General features: G+C 37.6%; 1 protein-coding gene across 3 annotated transcripts in view; it reads left to right on the forward strand.

Annotated features, from left to right (window-relative positions):
- The window catches only part of PLCG2 (phospholipase C gamma 2), a 56,120-nt gene that overhangs the window by 26,415 nt on the left and 10,508 nt on the right, over positions 1 to 19,197 (forward strand). For all 3 annotated transcript variants that reach the window (XM_090149409.1, XM_090149408.1, XM_031615374.2), the window contains 18 exons: positions 668 to 711; positions 1,722 to 1,794; positions 2,997 to 3,098; positions 3,271 to 3,389; positions 3,984 to 4,069; positions 5,048 to 5,168; positions 6,366 to 6,534; positions 9,150 to 9,254; positions 9,448 to 9,537; positions 9,913 to 10,091; positions 10,900 to 11,100; positions 12,337 to 12,456; positions 13,365 to 13,545; positions 14,488 to 14,556; positions 15,508 to 15,617; positions 16,411 to 16,507; positions 16,926 to 16,992; positions 17,272 to 17,429. In XM_090149409.1, coding sequence (XP_090005535.1) covers positions 668 to 711; positions 1,722 to 1,794; positions 2,997 to 3,098; positions 3,271 to 3,389; positions 3,984 to 4,069; positions 5,048 to 5,168; positions 6,366 to 6,534; positions 9,150 to 9,254; positions 9,448 to 9,537; positions 9,913 to 10,091; positions 10,900 to 11,100; positions 12,337 to 12,456; positions 13,365 to 13,545; positions 14,488 to 14,556; positions 15,508 to 15,617; positions 16,411 to 16,507; positions 16,926 to 16,992; positions 17,272 to 17,429 — 2,091 coding nt within the window. The remainder of the gene's footprint in view (positions 1 to 667; positions 712 to 1,721; positions 1,795 to 2,996; positions 3,099 to 3,270; positions 3,390 to 3,983; positions 4,070 to 5,047; positions 5,169 to 6,365; positions 6,535 to 9,149; positions 9,255 to 9,447; positions 9,538 to 9,912; positions 10,092 to 10,899; positions 11,101 to 12,336; positions 12,457 to 13,364; positions 13,546 to 14,487; positions 14,557 to 15,507; positions 15,618 to 16,410; positions 16,508 to 16,925; positions 16,993 to 17,271; positions 17,430 to 19,197) is intronic.

The following is a 19,197-nucleotide window of genomic DNA, read 5'->3' on the forward strand; positions in this document are numbered from 1 at the left end:
TGATTTGAAATTACTTGCATACATATCTTTATTGATGATGTATGTATTGTTGATTCAACTTCCATTTGTTAAAACAGAAACAGTGAGAATCAGTGCTGTTTCCTTTTGGAAGTAGTGCTTTCTTGTGCTGCTTAAAAGCGATGCTGAAATTATTTTGAACTAATTATCTCTGTTTACCGCCAGGGTTTTGTTTTTGTCATGAAAATCTAGTTAATTAGCCTGAGTTGAAAGCTGAAGAGTAAAACACAAAATAAGGAGATTACCTGACTTCTTAGACTCTGGTTATCATCCCTTGTGGATCATTTCAAAGAAACTCCTCAGTTTGCTCAACAACTGCTATGATTCAGTTGATAAGTTTCCTGTGATCTCTTAGAGGTTGCTCCAAGCTGGAAGCAATATAGATTTTACATTCAAATGAACAAATATGATGGAAGATATGCAATTCAATTTTATGTGGGATTTAGAGCAATAAGAGCTCCCCAGAAAATTGACTTGCTGTGTGTGTGAGGTCCTTTATCAATAGCACATTTTCTGCTGCTTTCACACTGAAAAGCCTGATATGCAGTTGTCACCTTGGATGGGATTAGATGGAAAACGTCATGTTCTCTTATTTTTTATCTTACCTCTTCTCTCTCCCCACTCTTTTTTTTTTTTTTTTTTTTTTAAGATTCTTGATGAATTCAAAAAGGATTCCTCTGTGTTCATTCTTGGGTGAGACTCCTCATTTGTATTATTTCTCCTAGTATACACATTGCTGCAGTGCTGCAAGATTTTTTTTAATTACATCACAATTTTTTGTTCCTGTTCTGTAATAAGTGAGAAGGAAAGATGCATCTTATTGAATTCAGAAAAGTGAATTTATCGTGGAAGTACATTCTGAATACTGTTTGGTAAATGTTTTCACTCAGAAGGTGGTGACACACTGGAACAGGTTGCCCAGTGAGGCTGTGGATGCCCCATCCCTGGAGCCATTCAAGGCCAGGCTGGATGTGGCTCTGGGCAGCCTGATCTAGTGGTTGGTGACCCTGCCTGGCGGGGGGGGTGTGTGTGTGAAAATAGATGATCTTCAACCCAGGCCATTCTGTGATTCATTCTGTGATACCTTCTGGCTAGAAAAATGGCATAGATTCAAACAAGCAAATTGACCTACCTTCAGATTTTATTAAAAAGAGACTGGAACTTGTATAGGACAGTTTGCTGGAAAAATAATCTGGAGAGCTGTGGTGTGCAGACTTTGCCTGGACTCGAGCAGAATGCTGACACTTGCCTCCTTTTTTCAAGAAGGTTTTGCCTTTCACAGTAGATCATCTGAATAATACATGGAAGGAGTTATTTATGGAAGTGGGGTTCTGTGGTAATTCAAAAGAATGATCTCTCCATATGCCTCAAATAAACTTAATACCCCTGTGAAGTGAATGCTGTTCATATGCTACAAAACAATGAACAGAGATTCAGTACTTTTCCCGGCGAATCACTATCAGAAATATATCAAGAATGTAGGAGGTTTAAAGGCTCAAAATGTAGTGATAATCCAATATTACAAACCTAATCTAAATTCCACTGCCGTTATAAAAAGTTTCTTAGTCGTAGCTGCACATTTATACTGCAAATGCAAAATACAAATCCTTGTCATCTTCTGCTGTACCATCTGATGACGCTTTTTCTGATGTTTCTTTAGCTTCACTTTTCCTTTCTTACTCCCTTTCTTTATTTTTTTTAAGAAATACTGACCGTCCAGATGCTTCAGCAGTTCATCTCCATGACTTTCAGAGGTTTCTCCTACATGAGCAGCAGGTGGGAAAGTTGTAGAAGCTGTGAGTTACTTTTTCTTGAGGTTGTCTCTCAGAATTACACGAGGCTTTAAAAACAACAACAAAACAACCCACAGAAAAGTTGTGTTGTAGTATTACATCTGACATAAATCAAATTCTAGGTTTCGGAAAGATTTCTCCGTATTCATTGCTACTGAATTTCACAAGAACTATTATTTATCCGTGTAAGGACACTAAAGGTGCACTAAAGGAAAATAAGATAAATGAGGGCAGTGGTTTTAGCAGATCTTCATTTAGTCATGTAGATAAACAGAAAAGTTTGGAAATAAACACTGCATGGTAGCCTGACCTAGTTGCAGCTGTCACCATGGATTCATCTGGGGTATTACCTTGTCCATGGCCCCATTTTGTCAGCTCTTAAATAAAAAGCTGAGCTGACTGCCTACATTCAAGTTAATTTTCTTTTGAATGAGGCTAGTCTGGTGTTCAGTTCCAACAAGCAGATAACAATGGAAGCAGGGATTCAATCTGTCTTCATAGTCTTCTGTGATCTTATTTAGCACAGACACTGTGGAAGAAAAATCATAATTCAATATATAGGCCAATCTTTAAGGCTAGACATTCATAAAAGGATATGATGGAGTGAGTCTCAGGGGAGTTGGAGCTGATGATCCTTGAGGTCCCTTCCAACCTAAACCTTTCAATGAGTCTGAGACCACTGCTGGAATCAGTCCGTGTTGCAGTTCTCTATCATTATGCCTTTTACATAGCATGGTATTTGCTAGGTACTGCTAAATTCCAGGTTTGCAAATATGATTGAAAATTCAGAGGTGCACTTCCTGTACAAAGTTGCTACTTTCTTTTTCTCTTATTTCACTGTGTTAAAAGGGCTCTCAGATTGCACTTAGAAGTGAAAAGAGGTTGTTAAGGCATATACTCAAAGGAGGCCACATTTTCCTGTGTGTGTGTATGTGTATATATGTAGTGTGTAAATCGTGGGCCTTCAGTATACCTAAATGTGCTTGACTGGAAAACTTGTTTCCCTCCTGAGCATCAAAGAGGAAACTGCTTAGATATGTGCATACAACACAATGTATTGGCAGTAAGATAGCTGAGAGAGTGGTTAATTATGTCTCTCTATAGGCCTCTCTGTTATTTATTGGATTTTATATAGCATATCACCATATCTAAAGCTATTTTCTACTTTATTGTTATAATTTGAAGGAATCTTGGGCACAAGATCTGAGTAAAGTCCGAGAACGAATGACTGAGTTTGTAGATGACACTATGAGAGAAACTGCTGAACCCTTCCTCTTTGTTGATGAGGTAAGGTGATGATACTTTCTAATAGTTCTTATGAACATTTTTCTTTCACTGCTAGCTCTTGGTTTCTTAATGGGTTGACAGAAGCCTTAGGATGCTTCTGCTACATTGTTGGATTTCTGTTAGTTTTGTATTGTCAAAACATTTGAATTCTGTCTGTCTCCTTGTATTTTAGTTCCTCACTTACCTTTTTGCAAAAGAAAACAGTATTTGGGATGAGAAATATGATACAATAGATGTGCAGGACATGAATAATCCTTTGTCCCATTACTGGATTTCTTCCTCTCATAACACGTAAGTTACCAGAAATCCCACTGTCTATTCCCATTCAAGCAGACTTGGCACATGTTAGGAGGAAGTAAAACTTTTAAATGATGATATCCAGAAATGCACTGTCTGGTTGTGTGAGATCTTCCTGAAGTGTGGTGTAAATGTGGCAAAGACAGCTTCTGGGATGCCTTTCTCCTCTTCTTTTACTGTCTTATGTAGGCTTTGAGATATAATTGAGCTCTTCTGCAAAAACCCTGAATCCTGTTACAAAATAAGCCTTGAGCTCAGACTGTTCCAGAAATGAAAGATATTGAGGGAGCTTCAATTTTTCCAAGCACTGACAGCCTTTTTGAGGTCATGTTAACATTATTTGTACCTGAACTTAAAAATGCTCTAACGACCCACTTGTCCTGTGGAGAAATTCTGTACTGCTATTGTGACCTGAAGGGTATCTGGGTCAGTAGAATCTGGCTGTTCTGTAGCAAGTTTTTGAAAAAGAAGTCAGTAAAATCAACATACTGCCCTCATAATGGAGGAAAACATTTTGCCCAGTGAGTGAGTGGGAACTGACCGAAATTAATTGCCTGTGTTTTCTTGCAATTTTCCCTTATTTCTTAGATATCTGACAGGAGACCAGCTTCGAAGTGAATCCTCCACGGAAGCTTACGTCAGGTGTCTTAGAATGGGATGCCGATGTATTGAGTGTAAGTAATGAGTTCATGGAGTGGTTTATTATAACATGTTCTCCTTATAAGCACTGTTTCTCTTGTTTACTAAAAAAGAACTGAAATAAAGTACTAGGTGGTTTTTTTTGTTGGTTTTTTTTGGTTTTATTTTTTTTTAATTGAAGTTAGTCACATTCAAACACCCATTCCCTCAGTAGTTTTTGTCATGTCTCATTACTACCCTGTTTACTTGCATGGTTCTTCTTCCCTTGGAATTCCAAGACAGTGTGTCGAAATCTCATCTCACTGTACACAAGCTATTCAATCTTGGTCGACAGTATGAGAGCATAAGATTTAAATCTGGATTACGTGTTCAGTGTAAATGGATAAAAAGTTTATTTGCCTTCATCATAATACAGACAACCCTAAATATCAAAATTTTCATAATTTTATAGTATTTGTCAGCCTGTTTAATTTGCTTGCAAAGCAGTTGATATCTTGGTATTGTTCTCCACTAACTCTTCTACCCCTGTATTTGTTTATCTTTTTAAAGGTTTGACTAGAATTTCATGTTATTTCACCAGTTTCTTGATATACTAGTTTCTTGGTCAACATTTGTAATAATTAAAAAGAGGCCCCCTTCAATTTGAGAAATACAGAATCATGTCAAATTAGAGCTTTGGGGTTAAAGTCACCAGAATAAATACGCTCCTAGCTTGTTGGGATGCATTTCTCCGTGGAAAGTTAATATAATCTAGTAAAAAGACAGGTAGCTGCCTGAGTTCCCTTCTTCCAGATTCCTAGGTAAGAATGCTTTGTGAAAAAATTGTGTTTTATTTTCTTGGTAGTGCTCTTAATGAACTTAATGGCCTCTCCAACAAAGATTATCATCAAAGAGAATATTTTATTAGAACTAAGTGTATGACTCAGTGTGTGAAACGCTCTGAAGGACTGGATGTGCATTATATTCTTTCTACTGCTTGATATCTTCATTTTTCCTCTGCTTGTCTTTCCTAGTGGACTGCTGGGATGGTCCTGATGGGAAGCCCATCATTTACCATGGATGGACACGGACAACAAAGATCAAATTTGATGATGTAGTACAGGCAATCAAGGATCACGCTTTTGTTGCATCTGAGTAAGCTTTGATTTATTTTTCTTAATCTTTGTTCTTGAATGCTTAGACTTTCCTGAACTTTTTCCATCTGTGATGTAAAGAAAAAAGAAATAAGGGATGAATGAAATTGTAGTCTTCCTCATTATTGCCAAATACAGATTTTTTTTGTTATTGATTCAGTTTTGAGAAAAGTGAATACCTTGAAGGAGTCCCAATCTCTTTGCTTAGGTCTTCTTTTACGGAATTGAAATATGAAACTTCAAATTCTGAATAGTATGTCTTAAGCTAACAAAAAACAAGAAAATGAGAAGTGACAAGCTACTTATTCTATTGGCTTGTAGGGAAGATCATAGAATTCACTGATTGAATGCAAGTTTAAATCTGTGCCTCTGCTGTGCCCTTCTTCTAAACCTTGTGCTGAGATGTCCTCAACAAAAAAACTGGGAATGAGTGAGGGCTATCAGTCTTCTGATTTTTCTCTTTATCAACTGGACACAGAGGACAAGGAGTAATTTCTTAAACACGGCAGGCATACTTGTGTTAATTAAAACATAGTGCAAGTTGGTTTTATCAAACCAGAAGTATGGTGTGATGCTTTCCCTACATTCATTAAGGGATAGGCTTCTCAGGAGGGATATCAAAGTGTTTTCTGAATATGCAGGGACAGAATTATAACAGCCAAAGCTCATCTGGAGATTAAAGCACTGAAAAATGTGAAGGACAAGAAAAACTGCAAGTAGAACTGCAACAAAAGGAAGATTAAGAAAACTGAGCCTTCTGCTGAATTGGACAGGAGACTTACAGAGAAGATTAAAGTACTCTATGTCTTCTTTTCCTTAGTTTTCAATATTAGAGTCAGAGCACATGATATCCAAGGGTAGGCTCATACAACTAAGTTTTTTTTAATTTGTAGAAGAGATTAATGAGAAAGGTTACTGTCTTCTGACACTTAAGATATATTTGTCCTTGCAGCTATTCAAAACTTGGTTGGACAAAGCTTTGAGCAGCCTGATCTAACTTAGGAATTGGGCCTTCCTAAAGAAGGGGTTTGGAGTAGGTGGTTTCCAGAGGTCCCTTCTGGCCTTATATGTTGTGTGTATAACTACTCCTTTTGTCATCTTGTTTGCTTTAGAGATTTTCATTGAGATAGGGTGGTGTTTTCCTTGCCTTCTCAGTTGAAGCAAAAGGAATGACTTCATTCATCTATTTTCTTTAAAGATACCCAGTCATTCTGTCAATTGAAGAGCACTGTAGTGTGGAACAGCAACGACATATGGCCAAAGTGTTCAAGGAGGTATTTGGGGATCAGCTTTTAATGAAACCTGTTGAAGCTAGTGCAGATCAGCTACCATCACCAACTCAACTGAAAGAAAAAATCATCATCAAGGTAAGTTTGTATTGTGTGCTAGAAGATAAAATGGGAAGAAAAGCTGGAGCCAGAGTACTGCTTTTGAGTTCACAGCTTAACTGTTGGTTTCTATTGAAGAGAAAAGAGACCCCACTCCAATTTGCTATATTGGATGGAATTCTGTAAAAACGCATGCTGAAGTTCTTGCTGTTAGTTTTCTTTGCCACAAGTATCGATAATTTATGTGCAAGATGGAATGTCAGCTCTTTTCTAAAGGTCTTCCACCTTCTGAAATGTCATTGTTAAATTTTAGCAAGAGTTCATTGCTGCAGAGGCTCATCATAGACTTCTTAAACAATTAGCGATGGGCTTAAAAATATTGAAAGTATGTTCTTGGATAGAAAGTAGACTTAAGGTCAGCTGTTTTTTCAAAGAATGCCTGACCTTCACGTGAAACCCAGAGCACTTGCAGCCTGCTGATATAAGCTGTCAGGATTGCTTGCTTTGCAAACTACAAAAATTGATTGGCGTTTACTAACTTAGTTATTACTTATAGAGTTTAGTGAGCCACTTCTGAAAAACTGCAGTGCTTCTCTTGGAAGGCATGTGAGGGTGTCTTACCTACTAGGCAACACTGATGTTTTACTTGGTAGTCTTGTGCAACAACACAAGGCATAAAATTGAAAGAAGTCTTCTTGGATTGAAACTACAAGAGAACTTTTTTGAAAGGCAAAATTAGGTGGATAATCTGAGGCTGCTCTTGATCTTTTCAGTGAAATAAAAAATGCTTTTTGCACATGTTTTTGTTTCCCAGCTCTTGTCACAGTACTACATCACATGTACTGAACTGCAGAACAGAAGAAACAAGGGTAGATGGTTGTAAGCATAGTTCTTTAGGACTGGAAATGATAGCAACCCACTGTGAGCTGCAGAAGAGCAGGAAGTAGAAAACCTAAATCTCTGTTTAGTTTTCTCTTTTCTTTTTTTTTTCTTTCTCTAAACAGTCTTATTTCCATGCAAAGCATAGAATGGGAATTGAAAAGGCACATGAATAAATAATGTGACAGATCTGATTTAAAGGGAATTTCAAACTTTGCATGAGAATATCCATATCATTCTTTCCTCTCTAAAACAGCATTAAAGAGTTTTTATAAACAGATCAGCACCTGTTCAGTAAGCTAGTTGTGTTATTTGGCTTTTGCCTGGCAAATGTTTTCAGTAAACAGTCAATTCCTGCACTAAGGGCCTGTGGGATTTTTCAGATAAGCCTGTCAAAGTGAAGTCTTCCTATAGTGGAGTTTGCAGAACTGAATGTATTTGAGGACTACTACCTATGAGAGGATTAATCTTGTCATTAACTGCAGTTTAAGTATTGAATATTATCTTTAGCCCCTTGAGCCTCTGTTTTTCATGAGCCCTTTCAAGGTAGGTGTTGCTGAGCCTCACCCTTCAACATAGCTTGCATTGTGTTGTTTCAGCACGTAGTTAAATGAGAGTGTATTGAAAGCACACTGGTCACTTACAACTATTTCTAATGTACTTCTAAAAGAAATAATGTTCTTACAAGTAGAAAATTACAGAAGTTGCAACAAGTACTGTTCTCTAATTTTTATTTTTTTTTCTTTGCTCTTCAAGCTGTGTCCAGCCTTTTCCTTTTTTTACAGTCTTCTTTCAGAATAGTCCAGCTATTGCAATTTCATCTGTTCAACCTTTTCTCCAAGGATTTGCTCTGTGGGCTGTATTTGATTGCTTTCTTCTCTTTCCTGTCATGCCCTGTCATAAGCTTTTCATTGCTGCATTGGGATTGTCAAATGCGTCATGTCATCATTTTTCATTGAAACTGAGAACTTTTTTCAGTGTGTATATAGCAGGAGTTAGATGTGAAATACTTCTCTAGGGTACTGGCTTGTGCTTTTCTGTCAGCCAAATTGCGTGCTGCATGAAAACCCCATGAACTTTAGTAGCTATGAATTGAGAGCTGTCTTCCCCCACCCCCTACAAGCACTGGTGCTGTTCCTGACCTTGCAGTAACTTGCCTTTCTTGTTCATCCATCTAGTATCCTTCATAATGGATAAGTTACTTGAATAGGTAATACTGCTTGAGCTAGATTGCGTAGCACTACTCAGGACTTTGCTGGGTTTACCTCTTTCTGCACTGGCGTAGTAGTGTGCTCCACAGACTAGGATTTAGGTGGCAAGGAGAAAAAGGTAAAACTTAACCCCTTTCCATAAAATATTTCACTTCTGATAACTTCTGTTCTAGGACAGGGTACTTCATTTTTTTTTTGTTTGTTTGTTTTGTTTTTGTTCCTTATTTCCTGGTCTATGCAGAAGCTCTCTTATCTTGTCCTTATTTCTTGTTAGCAAGCGTCCCCTAAGGAATTGTAAGCTTATCAAACTGTTTCTTCGTTGCTTGGATGATACCTGTACTATCTTTTAAATCCTTGTTTTGACATTTAAATCTTAAAGATAAATTCCACTGCTGTTAAGTAAAGCTTTGTGGATCAGCTGCTGTTCTGATAATACTAGAAGAAAGCTGAGCAAAGGAGGGAGATAATTCCAGTAATATTGAGTATGTGAGATTGTGTGATCACCTTTACGTGTAATTCTGTATGACTGTATTTATACACTGTTTTTTTTCCTTTTCTTTTTAGCACAAAAAACTGGGGCCAAAGGGAGACATTGATGTCAACCTGGAAGACAAGAAAGAAGAAAAAAAGCAACAAGGAGAACTTTACATGTGGGATGCAATAGAACAGGTACAGCTTAATGATGTTTGCTATGGTTTGCTACTATGCTGTGTAATACTGGAGGAAGCATACGTGAGTTTTCTTGGTATTTGTATCCTCAGTTCATGATATGATTGAGGGGAGATTTGTTTAGTGCTGGAAATTGTCATGTAGGGTCTGACTGTTATTTTATGAATAAGTTTTAATCTCTCTCAACTTTTAGCAATGGACTCGGCACTACTGTGCTATTGCTGATGGAAAGCTTTCATTCAGTGATGTCATAGAACAGAATGCAGAGGAGGATTCATCGAAGGTGATGGCTATTTTTTATTACTTGTGTTCTTTTTAATCTCTCATTTTATTGTTTACAGATATGTATTTTTTATGTTGACATTATTGAAATTAGAGAGAATCTGTATCTGACAGTATGTGTATCTACAAATAAGTTTTTAAAAAGGGATCTTTGCCAAGGTACTCCAGTTATCTCTGTTTTTAATAAAAAATATACTTATGTTTTCCCTTGGCTAATTGAGGACATACAAATGATGAGTACAAAGACAAAGAAAAGTGGTTTTGATAGTTAAATTTTAATGCTGATGTATCTACTGACAGTCCAAGTTCTTATATGCCTTTGCCTAAGTATTATTAATTAGAAATGGACAATAAAAATTCTTATTTTATGGTCTAGGAGGTAAAACATACTGAACTGCACTTAAAAGAGAAATGGTTCCATGGAAAAATGAAAGAGGGGAGAACAACTGCTGAGAGGCTGCTCCAAGAATATTGTGCTGAAATGGGTGGCAAGGATGGGACATTCCTAGTTAGGGAGAGCGAGGCTTTCCCTAATGATTGCACCTTGTCATTCTGGTATGGTGATTATCATAAAAACTTTGTATGAATTCTGTTTATCATACTGCATTGCATAAAACTATGTATCCTGTAAATATGTGTTTGTATCTGAGAGGAAGTAAGAAAATAACTAATTTTTTTTTTATCAGAATGGTAGTAATGGATTTGAGAGACTGTTTTCTGCATTGAACTTCGATGCACAGAATAGTGCCTTATGGCAGAGCAGGCTGTACTTGAAGGGTTGCAGTTATCAAGAGGGGACTGATGGTCTGATCTATTTTTCCTTTTCTCACATTTCTGTTCCTCCGTCAGTATGCAGGATTTGTTACTTCTATAAATGGGCCAAAACTTGATCTTTCAGTTTTGGGATAAATTACAAGTTTCCACACTGATCTGTCATTTCCACGCTCGTGGTCTTTATTAGCAGAGATTGATCTTTTCAATGAAAATATCCACTTGAGGGAAAATAATAATTCTGCATGATAGTTTGTTGGGTGTGGTTTTGGTTTTTGTTTTTTGCTCCTTGCTGAAGAGTCTTTCAGGTGGATTTCTGAGCTATCGGAGTTGTCAGAGTAAATTTTGAAGAGAGTGCTTGCAACATTTTGAACAACTGTGTACTGACAAATAGTATTTTAGGGATTGTGATAACGCTTGTCAGGATTTTTGTAGCTGTTGCTACTTAGGTTATTTTAAGAGATAATACAGATTTCTTGCCTTTTCACAAGTTTATCAAGTAGATAACTATTAATGGATGAGGAAATGCTTAAGAGTAAAAGCTGTTATAATGCCTTTCTTTTCCTCTTATCCCCCCTCTTTGCTTCTTCAGGAGATCAGGTAGAGTCCAGCACTGCCGTATCCGTTCTTCAAGTGATGGGGACACTGTGAAATACTACCTGACAGACAATGTCACTTTTGATAGCATCTATGATCTCATTCAACACTACAAGGAGGTCCACTTGAGATGTGCTGAATTTGAGCTGCGTCTGACTGATGCTGTGCCTAATCCCAGCCCTCATGAAAATAAAGAGTACGTACAACAGAAGGCAAGCAGCAGGGCTGTTATGTTACAGAGTATTTTGCATTTCTTGTATGATCCTGGATTTTTGCTTTGAAGATTTTCCAAATTCAAGAGCATATCTGAGTGTTCATGGATGTTAGAGGAGTAAACTTCCTTGAGAGATGGCAAATAAGATCACTGACTTTGTCAGAACCTGTTAAAACAGGGCAGTCACTGGGAGAGCAGTTTTACTAACAACATATAGAAGAAATCAGTGAGAACTGTATTGCTGTGGAAGTGTGTAATCTCTTCCTTCTCTGCTTAGTGATTTATAGTACCCATTGGGTTGGGTTAGATGTTTAGTAGTTGACTGTGATATAGCAACTGTGCCATCTGGAAACTCTTATAACTGGAGCAGCAGGCCCAAAAGAGTTACCTTTCCCTAATCATCACTTCCAGCTGACCCTTGTCAGAATTGGTTAGGCTGACTTGGCTCCATGCTGATTGGAAGTAGTGTAGCTTGATGTTTATTTCCAGCTGCTACTTACCTGACGTAGATCACAGGCAGAGCTTGCTCTTGTTTGATGGGAGAACGCTCTCATCACTGCCCTTTGATCTGTTTTCTCTGCAATCAGAAAAAAGAATTCTCCTGTGCTTGAAAAATATAGATCTATGACTTTAAGCTTCTCAATCCCACTGTCCACATCACCAACCATGATGTTAAATAACACTACTTCCAGTGCTGACCCCTGAGGGATACCACTTGTCACTGGTCTCCACTTGAACATCAGGCAGCATTTCGAATGCAGTCACTGAGCCAATTCCTTATCCACTGAGTGGTCCATCTGTCAAATCTCATGTCTCTCCCTTTTAGAGTCAAATACCTAGTAGGATAAAGGAAAAGCCCAAATACAGATAAATGAAAATACTATGTCATAACTGTGATTGCAACTGCTGAAAACTGAATGGTAGATGAGAAGTAGAATCCAGTGACTTTGTTTTGTGAAGAAATGCTGATTTATGTTTTATCATTGCAGGGAGGCAAGGTGTTCTGCCATCTTCTTGATGGTTTAATCCAAAACAAGCTGTTCTGTTACAGTATTTTGTAATAAGATGCTTTTGTAGATGGCGAAGTGTGGAAAATTGAATGCATAATTTTTCTTGTAGTGTTAGAGATTCTGTTGTTAGTAACGCTACCTGTTAGTGTAACTGAATTACATTAGACAAGCTTTGTAATCCTTTGTCCATTTTGATTTTTGACTGTAGTTGGTACTATAGCAACTTGAGTCGAGGAGAGGCAGAAGACATGCTGATGCGAATTCCTCGAGATGGAGCCTTTCTGATTAGAAAGAGAGATGAGCCTGATTCATTTGCCATGACTTTCAGGTAAGGGAAGTCAGATATGAATACATTATCTAGTAGCCAAGAGTGTTCTGATTTTTTTGTTTGTTTCTTTGTTTTTTCTCTCATTTCAAAATGGGCTTTTTTGATTCATGAAGTCATGCTGTCAAATTCTGAGAAATTAGTGAGGTGTGAGAAAGTGTACAGCAGTAAATTGTCAATGGGGTAAACCTTAATAACTTTACAAAAATATTTGGGCACCAGTTGTCCCTTTTTTCCAGTGCGGAGCTGTGACCCTTCTTTACTTCCTTGATGTTCCTTGCAGCAGAGAGCTGTTTTGAACTTCTTTCTGGTGCTGGCTCAGCAATAATTCTAGGTCCTTATCCTTGGGAAATTCCACCTTGTCATCTAACTGACTAAAATCTGTTTGGTATCTGTCAAAACAACACTGTTTTCTATCTATTTGTAGGCTTTTATTGCCAGGGAAAATATTTTTGAAACTCTGGTGCCTATAACAATATCAATAAAATGTATAGAATTACAGTATTCTCCATTGTGCCTTCAAATCAAATTGTGTTTGAGGTGAGTTTGAGTCATTGCTTAGGGACAGCAGCAGATCAGCAGCAGTGGATTCCAATGGGACTCTCAGTCTGATTCTAGACATTTATGTTAGTCTGAAAGTGACAGAATACACTTGTGTAGGGGAACAAAATAGGGAAATTTAATCGAGGCAAAAACATGGATTTTTCCCAAGGCCCCACACATTGTAGAATATCTTTTTGTGAATTTAATCAAGCAAATGGAATTCTATTTGAATAAAAGATGTTTTGGAAGAGGGAGAAACTATTTCACATGGTTAAATGCATAAAGCAATTTTAGTCTAGTTTGCAGCACTGATGCTTTTGCTATGCCAAGTACCAATACCTTTAACAGCACTCGTACTTGTTTCACAGAGCTGAGGGGAAGGTGAAGCACTTCCGAATTCAGCAAGAAGGTCGCCATTTTGTGCTTGGAACGTCAGCCTACTTTGAGAGTTTAGTGGAGCTGGTCACATACTATGAGAAGCACCCTCTGTACAGGAAAATGAAATTGCGTTATCCCGTGACTGAGGAGCTGCTGGAGCGCTACAGCACAGTAAGTGATGTCCTTTGTGTGAGTGCCAAGTGCTTTAGCAGATGGAGTTCCAAGTCTGGGTCTGGTGGAGCTGGGTTTGGTTCTGGTTATGATAGATGTCCTTCAGGGAAGCTTAAGCAGTCTGTGAAATCAAGATAGTTACACTGACTTCTCTAGAAGTTTGTGAGACGTGTGAAGGAAAAAGCTTCATCTTTGTTAACGGGGTGGCTTCTGATTTCCTCATGATTTGATTAGAGAAGCTCCTCCATGAGGTAGGAGATATTGCTGTGTTTTTGATAATAGCCTTACCTGCAGTTGGCCCTCTGTTCTGTTTTTGGAGTAGGCAGAAATCTTAAAGAAAGAAAGATTCTGCTGTGCCTGTCATCCTGGACAGACAATAGCATTTACTTCACCACTTTGGAGTTTTCCCAGGGTGGTGTCCTGCTGCCTTTTGTGGTAGAAAGTGAGAGGTACCTCTGGAGGCTCACTCTTTGAGATAAGTGTGAGGAGATTTCCCCCAGAGATACCTGTCTGTTTGCTGACTAAAAAGGGAAACCGGATAATTAGCTTAGGATAGATGTCTGTACTTTCTGGATGGATGTGTTTCATGATGAGAGAGCTTCAAACAGGACACTGACTTGAAAAGCCTGAGATGGCCTCATCTATTTTCAAATGTATGGCTGTTGGAAGCTGCAGTAAAAAAACAAATTTGCCATCTTTCAGGAAATTCAAGTCTGTTTTTTTTTTTCTGTTTCTTCTGGAGAGGCTAAAAGGGGCAGAAAGAATTTTAGATCTCGTGGTTGTGTTAATATTGCTGTTCAGCTCTGTTCAACTACAGAGATGAGAGGAGGAAAGCCAGACACCCGTATTATGACCTTCAGTTTGCATCTCTATTGTCAGAAAGGTATTTTTCTAATTTTTGATTACTGTAATTTACATTTTTTCATTTCTCCCATTTTTTAGGAAAAAGATATAAACTCTCTTTATGATGTCAAGATGTACGTGGAACCCAGTGAAATCACCCCTACAGTGGTATGTTTTAGGAGATACAGCCTTCACGTTTTCTCTTAGACTTCTGAAAATGATGAGAATTGTTTGGTGATTTCCTGTTATCAGTAATGAAAAAGTTAACTGAAAGTGTTAGGCTGCTTGATTTATGGGAGGACTAGACAGGTGAACTTTTGAATGGTGTGACTTTTTTTCTAATATCCACTCAAATTTTGTACCGACACAATTTCTCTATGCAAATCCTGTATTGATTCACCCATATTGAGAATTCAGGTACTTCTTACTACTTGGTCTGTGGAGGTGGCTTGATTTGTACATGTGCTTATTCAGATATGCTCCAAAATTTAATACCAAGTGGCACAGCAAACATTTCCTTACCTCTAATTCTTGTTACGGTCTCCTACTAGATTCTCCTAAAAGTTCACCTGATTGTTAATTCAGGGCTATAACTTTCTTTTAGTCTTTTTGGCTAATGTATTTACATTGCTACTGAAGAATTTAAGTACTAATAAATTCAAGATAAAGTAATTATTTGTTCTACTGAAACTAGAAGTCTTCCTAAAGGAAATGTGAGCAGCAGGATAGCTGATGTGGTTTGGAAGTGGAAGCTCTCTGACTGACTACTTCTAAGCCTATGTGCTCCAGCTGCATATGAATACATGGAATGGTGATAGATTGACACTTCACTTTTTTTTTTTTTTCTACAATAATTATGTTGTGGTGCTCTTCAAAAAACAAACAAAACATTTTTTTTCAAGCTGATACTTGAGAAATAGCAGTTCAGTCGCATTACTTGCTTCCAACAATAGATGTCACTATGGAACTTTAGTACTGCGTTTTCTGAGCTTCATAACAACAACAAAAAAGGATCCAATTCCACCCTCTCCTCCACCTCTTAAAAAAAATAAAATTGCATTATTGATTATTTTATGACCTGTCCCCCTAGATGACCTGTTTGCTTTGTTTCTCTTAAAGCCTCAGAGAACGGTGAAAGCCTTGTATGACTACAGAGCCAAACGAAGTGATGAATTGAGCTTCTGTCGAGGAGCTCTAATTCATAATGTCACAAAGGAAACTGGAGGCTGGTAAGGACAAAGATTCCTCGTAGGAGAACTTCTAGTGACTTACTGGATGGGAGAGCAAGATTAAACTCTGGATAGCATGTTTGAAAAAATCTTCGCTTGTTAAATGTGGCCTTATAAATGTTAAAGCTGATATACTAAATGAAAGCAAAAAAACTCAAATGCAAGTCTCCTATCATGTCTTTTGCATTGTTTGGCCCTACAGAACTAACCTCAGCTGCAGAATCTTCATTATGCCAGTGTATCCCCTATTTCTCCTTTACTAATTTCATACTTCCTTAACATTTGTGTGTTCTGAGAAGTCGTGCATCTACTACTTTTGTCATCATTATTGTGTTTCTTTTGTTCTATTTAGTACTTCTCAGGAATGAAATCCATTTTATTTAGTTGTCTGTATAGTTTCCTTTCATAAGTGGTTTTGTTTCTTAGCTGCCTTGCAAATTGCTTAAGGATCTAATATTTGCCTGTAGTTTCTGCAGGGCAATCAACCACATAATAGTATTTTTAGTACTGGAGGGGGAAATGCCTCTTAAGTCATTAATTGCAGTCTACAGTAACTGTAATCCCTCTGAAATGATCTGTTACTACAGTTAATGATCACTTTGTTAGATCTTGCAACTACTTAATCACTTATATTTTTGGTGATTGCCAACTAGAGAAGCTATTGTTGGATATTAATGACCAATTTCTTGAGGATTGTTTCATAGAATCATGCTATCATTTCTTCATTAATGGCCTGTTGAAACACTTAAACTATTTTTTTTTTCTCTATGTATGCTTTTCTTTTTAAATTCAGGTGGAAGGGGGATTATGGAGAAAAAGTCCAACATTATTTCCCATCTAATTACGTTGAAGACCTGTCGTCTGATAATTCTGCTGAGCTTGAAAGCCAGGTGAGGTTTAAGGTTTGTCTGTTCTGTTTCCCTAAAACATGCTGCCTGCTGGAAGTGGAAATCTGGTTTATGGACTTTGAATGCTGTGTTCAAGGGAATACAGAATAAAGAAGTGAATGCATTCTTTGCTGTTCTCTGTGCTGTCAAGCATTTTTGTCAGGATGTCCATCATGAAAAACTACTTAAGGAGATAACTAATTTGCTTGGATTTTAGGAGGTTCTGTTTTCCTGTATGGATTTTTATTTCAGATAGCTTATCTAAGCTATAACTTGCCTGAAACTTAGAATTAGTTTGCTTTTAAATATTACAGTGGACGTGCTTTCAATGAAAGTGTAATTAGATTTAGTGGTGTGTATCTATTGTTTGTTAATATTCTGTGCAGAAAGTTTTGTCAGCTGTATCTCCTGTTTTTCACAGATTATTGAGGACAATCCATTAGGCTCTCTGTGTCACGGCATACTGGTACTAAATACGTACAATGTTGGTATGTACTTTCTGATTTGTATATATTGACTCCTGAACTTTCTATGCTGAAGAGAATCCCTTGTGTTTAGCATAAAATACTTGGCTTTGAAAGCTATTTGTATTAATGTAGCAAATACTGTTGATATTATACAACGTTCTGAGACTAATTGTTCCAGCCCCATAAGAGCACTTACTACAGTGGCCAGGACTTGGCCACTAGCTGTTGCAACAATTCAACAATGACAGCATAGAATTAAAACTGGATTTTAGTGTAAACTTCTTGCTACTTACCTAACAGTGAAAATGCCACAAGGGAAACACAAAAAGCCTTTTGTCTTCATTTTGGAACCTAAGAATCCAGAAGATCCGTGTGTTGAATTTGCAACTGATAAAGTAGAAGAACTGTTTGAATGGTACCAAAGTGTTCGTGAAATCACATGGAAAACTGCAGAAGAGGTATTGTTAAAAATATGCCCCTTTATTGTTTTTTTTTTAATATGTACTGCTGTAAGTTTACAATAGGATTCGTTTTATACTGCTAAACCTTGCTAAGCTACCTAATCTATGCACCTGTACTACTGTTTCCACTTACAAATACTCTTCAGGACTTCCTTTTCCTTCTCTGATGTATTAATTTACTTTCCTGTTGTCTTTTTTAGTACTTAAGAAGTCTTTGACATGGCCAAAATGCCCTTGTGTTGACTATGCTTAAGAATACTGTTTTCTTTGCTGTTTCTACTCTTCATTACTGAGTGGGTGTTATGAATGATGGAAAATATTTTTCAGTATCGTGTTGGCTTGTGCTGTTTATCTTTCATCTAGAGTGGCAATATTCCGAGGGTCATCAGAATCCCATTTATAGCAAGCAAGTTAATACCTCAAGCTGAGGGCAGCAAATTCAGCAAGGGAAAAAACAGCAGAAACTGCCGTTGAAAAAGGAGAGATGTGGTTCTTATGCCAGGCTTCTGTTTAGAAATAAAAATGAGAAAAACAGAAACCTGGTCTAGAAGAAGTGTCTCTAAATGGGTTGTTTTTCATAGCACATCAGTGGCTCTTGAGGAGCTTGGCAGCTTTCTCTCCCTCTGCACGGTTAGGCAACTATTAAACAGCCTGCATTCAAAGATGCTTTAAACTCATTTCTGTCAATCAGGAAGCTTTTCTCAGTGTAGCCTCTTGAAATCCTTGCAGCATAGGAAAGGAAAAAGACGAGGAAAGGCCTTCTTTGCCAGTACAATTAACAGTCTAAATTTTGGGGAAGGAAAAAGTATAACGCTGCAGTATGACACAGACGTGTTTTCAGTTTATTTTGGGGATGTGCACGTCGTATATAAAAATGTTTCCTATACTTTGTTCATTACTAGCTCTCCTGGCTGGGTATCTCTGGTGCGTTATGTGTAAAAATGAGCTCAAGGCATCTGGAAGTGCTCCACTGCTATATGGAGCACTGCACACTGCTGAGCTATGTCTGGGAAACTAGTAAATCACTAAGTACAACGACACTTGTGTTTACAGGTTTGGTTTTTTTTCCAAGTCTATTTCAGTTCTTAATGCTGTATTCTTCCTTGCCTTTCTTAGTCTTCAGTGTATAATCTCTGGTTCAGGAAACATTCTAGGAACTCATCGGCTTCTCTGATTTTCTTTCCTCTTCAGTTCATCTTGTTGAGAGGATTCTTTTGGAAGACTTCCTAATTGCTGCTGCTTCATAACCTCTTGTACCAAAGCTAATAGCTGTTTGATATGGGGCTCTTCTAACATTTTCTGTCCTGTAATTGCTTCTTGTGTCTGAAAAGCCTCCAGCCAAAACATCTCTGCTCAGGGCAAGTCTTGCTGATTTCAGTAGCTTCCAGTCTGTGGCTGCAAGGACCTTGGCTCAGCTTCCACATAGCAGGTGCTTACAAACAGGAAAGTATATCGTGGGCTTATTATTGGTGAGGCCTACATGATTACATGTGATTTTCTATAAGTAACATTTTTAGTTTCATGTGCAAATAGGAAATTACAGGAATGATGCTCTTGAGGATTGAATTTAGCTGTCTGGGAGTTACTAAAAAGACATAGGTCCTGCTTAAGATGGTAAATAGAGAGAAAATTCACTATATATTTTGCATTTTTTCCTTCATACATTTGCATTTACATGAGGTATAGAGTCAGGAATCTAATGAAAACGGAGTAGAAACAAAATAATATTTTTTAAAAATTAAAAATGTTGCCAAGCTTCTGAGTA

Source organism: Phasianus colchicus, chromosome 13 (assembly GCF_987193195.1).
Source record: "Phasianus colchicus chromosome 13, bPhaCol1.hap1.1, whole genome shotgun sequence".
Classification (NCBI taxonomy): Eukaryota; Metazoa; Chordata; class Aves; order Galliformes; family Phasianidae; genus Phasianus; species Phasianus colchicus.